The sequence below is a fragment of the Papio anubis genome, chromosome 6 (genome assembly GCF_008728515.1).
Source record: "Papio anubis isolate 15944 chromosome 6, Panubis1.0, whole genome shotgun sequence".
NCBI classification, from domain to species: domain Eukaryota; kingdom Metazoa; phylum Chordata; class Mammalia; order Primates; family Cercopithecidae; genus Papio; species Papio anubis.
In genome coordinates this window covers 22,577,869-22,581,762 of record NC_044981.1, presented here as the reverse complement: position 1 = coordinate 22,581,762, position 3,894 = coordinate 22,577,869, and the positions used below count along the sequence as shown (strand labels likewise).

Genomic DNA, 3,894 nt, shown 5'->3' with positions numbered 1-3,894 from the left:
CTGGGATATCTGCACAAAGCCACTTACAAATGCAAAATAGTCTACCAATACTATATTTTACAAACTGGGAGTATAAAGCAACTGTCTTATTTTCATGAGTAAGGCATTGGAAAAAACAGTAGTATTACGTGGGAAAGCAGGAAAAAGAAAAAAGGACCAAATCCTTTCGCTCTATTTTTCTACAAAGCAATTCTTTGGCAAAGCATTGTCCCAATTTGTCATCATCCAAACATTCTAAGTTAACTTGTTTCCATTTATTCAAAGCAGCGGTAGTGACTATTATAAATGAAGTGAAGCATAGAGACCTTAAGATAACAAAGATTTCTCAAGGGTGATTCTAAAATGTCCCTGTATGTTACAAATAATTGTTTTAACACAAGATGTATAAAAAATAAGAGGAGCATTCCATTTAAGAACCAATTACTTAGAAACCAAAGGAACAGGCCCGAGAAAATTTGCTTTAATCAACTGGTTTTATTTCCTAGAACTGAAATATTCTACGGTTGGTTCTCAGATCTAAACTTCCGAAGCTGCAGTCAACAATTTTTCATCAGAGCCCAAGGGAGAGGGGAAGGGGTAAAGAGACAATATATGGAGAAAGGCACATAGACCATTAGGAAGAGGGTGGGAGGAGACACATCTTCCTCTGTTTTATCAGTGGGCTACATACTAGACCTGTTGATGGGACCAGGTGATGGTACCTGAGTGGAAAATGACACTGAGGGACAGCAAAGCCTTACTACAAGTCATAAAACCTCAAACAGAAAGGGAGCCTTCTAGTTTATCTCAAAAATGGAATAGCAATGGGAAAGCTAGGGCCAGTGTGGAGGCACACCTAGGGGTAGGTCTTAAAAATTTTTTGGAACTTCCTTTTATTAAAAAGATTTTCTAAAATATGTGTCTTTACGCCTGAGTGATATGTATGACCGTAGGGTGGCCTTGAGGCTGTGGGGAGAGAAAGCGGCAGCCAAGGATCTTCCCAGGGTATCCCATCAGTGGCCCCAGAGATCTAAATGGGGACAGATATTTCTCAAGGTCCCTCCCAGGATACTGGGCAAAGTCAAGTTTTCAGATCTCACAAACAACTTGGAAGCCCCCAAACGTTTTGATGAAAAACGGCAACTCCCGGAACCTCTTGGGTCAGCAAAAGGATTTGTGGGGGTGGGGGGGATTCCCCACATGCTGCCCCACTTTTCCCTGAAAGTCTGAAGCTGGGAGGTATGGCAGGCGTGGACGGGAGCTCAGGAAGATGTCACTCTCCTGCCCGCTAACTACCACAGCTTGAAGACTGAAAGTGTCCCCTGCTCTTCATCTTTCAGGTCTTTCGCTCCTACCCACATTCCTAAGCAGAGGTCCATAATGTCTGGGGGAGCAGGAGGGGTAGGGAGGGGTGTCTAGAGGTGAAAACAGCCTGCCTGAGCCCCAAGTCGGAAACGGATCCAGGCAACGGTGGGGGCGGCGGGGGGGTGTTGAGCGGTGAGAAGAGGGAGAGGAAAGCGGGGATGGTGGCCTCACTTTATCCCAGGGAGGGAACTGAGGCCCTGACTCAGATCACAGAGGCGTGGGGGCACAGAGGTGAGAGTCAGGTGATCTGCCATCCAGGGGCCGGGCAGGGCAAAGGAGTGTAGGTTGGAGGAGGACGGGCTGGGGAGGGGGAAAGGCAGTCCCAGTTTGCAGGCCATGGCCAGATTCCCCAAGAACAACCGGGCCGCAGCAGGAACAGGGCAGGGGCTCTTCTGGAAACGCTGGTAACTACACGCTGTCGCGATCTCCGCCGCCCGGTGCCTCGGCATGCCACTCCTGGGAGGCCTCCTCGTCGGCAACTTCTTCCTCCCGGAGCTCCTCCTCCTCTGGCTGAGGCGGCTCGCAGGCCAGGCCGGGCTCGCTAGGGGCGCTGCCGTTCTCCACCGCCACGAGGAGCGGACTCTCCTCGTCGAAGGCCGCCGCCGCCGCCGCCGCCGCCGCCTCCGCCGCCTCCGCCGCCTCCGCCGCCTCCGCCTCCTCCTTCTCCTCCTTCTCCTCTTGGTCGGGGGCTGCTTCCTTGGGTCGTTTGGGGGCGTCCTCCGGCGGGTCCCCCGCGCTCCTCTTCAGCGGCCCCTTCTCCTCCTTCTCCTCCTCAGCGGGCTTGTCGTCGTGCGGTTTCCCCACGTCGTCGCCGCCGCCATCAGCGTGAGTCGGCTCGTCCGCGTCGCCCTCCGCGGCCTCAGGCTCCGGCCGGGGACCGTCTCCGCCGCCCTTCTCCAAGGCTAATGGGCAGTCGGCGGCCTGGACTGTGGGGTTGTTCTCGATCTCCCACAGCCCCTCGCTGAAGCCGCGCCTCTTGTTGGGCTTGCCGAACTTCTCCTTGCACTCCTTGTACGGGAACAGGCGTTTGGGACTCAGGAAGGCCGTCTCGTGGGTCCCGAAGAAAAACACCTGGTAGCGGTTGGGCTGGGTCATGTGCTCTATCCGCGCCGGCCAGTGGGCATAGCCCTTTAACTTGGCAAACACCAGGTCCCCGCTCTTGTACATGGGCATGCCGTAGGCCGACATAGCTGGTTCTGCGGACCCGGCCTGGGCCACACCGGAAGTAGACGCCGGGGTCTGCGCGCGCGCAGTAAGGGCGGCTGCTGGGCGGGAGTTGTTGAGCGACCTGCTCGAGGGACCCGGCGCCACCTAATGGGCGGGCAACGCTCGCGGCCCCGAGAAGATTCCACTGCGAAGAGTGCATTATCTCCCGAATACGCGAAGCCGGTTGGACCCACCCTCGGACGCCATGATGTCTAGAATGCTGGAGGAAATAGCTGGGATGGCCGGATGGCGGTTGTGCTTGTGGTGGCCTTGTGCTGCTAATCAATCTCTAGGGCACCTGGGCCAGATGGTTGCATAGTTTAAATAAACGGTACCAGAGCGGCCTAGAAAGGGGGCAATGTGACAAGAAAACACAGTGACACAATTAGTACATGTTTCCATGAAACTAGTAACAGCCTAGGGCAAGCATGCAGTGTCCCTGTGGGCCCTGATCTGCTCACGACAGGAAACTGTACACCTGCGTTAGGAATAGCTGAAGAGCTGACTGTGTCAGTGGTTTCAACCCTTTTCTGATTTTCTCCGGGACTAGCACTGGAGCCTGCAGTGAGGCTCAAGAACTAGGTGAAAGTCTGGTAAAGAGTTAGAGTCAGCAGCTGGTTAGGATGTCTAAAGTCCACATTACTGGGTAACAAAAATGTCAAACATTATTATATCTTTAGGGTCACAACAAGTGTATAGGACCACCACCACCAAGGCAAACAGACATCTAACTATTTCCTACTTTCTATGGAAATGTTCACCTTGGATGCCAGACATGAACTTTAAACTTTGTTGGTGATTGTATTGTATTGTGAAAGATGAGGCTATATAGTTGTAACATTGAGATCATGGCACATGTTTTCAGTATCTTTCTAGAAGAGACGAAAATTGGGTTCATTATGCATAAGAATTAGGTAGAGATCTGCTCATATGGAACATGCTATTGGTAACTAGAACTTCCTGTGAGCTACAGACTAAAAAAGTGTAATCTCAGCTGAGAAACTATTTTAAAAAGAGAATTTTCTTCAGCTATAAGTCTCTTCTAAACATATGAATGAAAGTGTCAGTGCAACTGCAGGTGTTTACACAACTTTCTACATCTTTTTTGGATCCTGCTTGCTAGCTGTGAGCAAGCACTCTGAAACCTACCCAAATTTATCACACCAGTACTCTTGAGTATTATAACTAGACAGATGTTCCTTCCCAGTGTAACCAACAGACTAGACGAGAATCAGAGCCCTTAACCCATTTCAGTACCACTCAAATTTGTTTCCCATTTGCTGGGTTGTAACAACCATTTGAACTCTGAATGGTTGACAGACATGCTCTAGGCAAAAGGAGATA

General features: G+C 51.1%; 1 protein-coding gene across 1 annotated transcript; it reads right to left on the bottom strand.

Annotated features, from left to right (window-relative positions):
* Nucleotides 1-454: 454 nt before the first annotated feature.
* On the bottom strand, nt 455-2,897 carry HDGFL1 (HDGF like 1). Its single transcript, XM_003897115.5, has one exon. It carries the CDS (start codon nt 2,530-2,532, stop codon nt 1,753-1,755), a length of 780 nt encoding a protein of 259 aa, XP_003897164.2. The 5' UTR covers nt 2,533-2,897; the 3' UTR covers nt 455-1,752.
* Between the last annotated feature and the right edge of the window lie 997 nt (nt 2,898-3,894).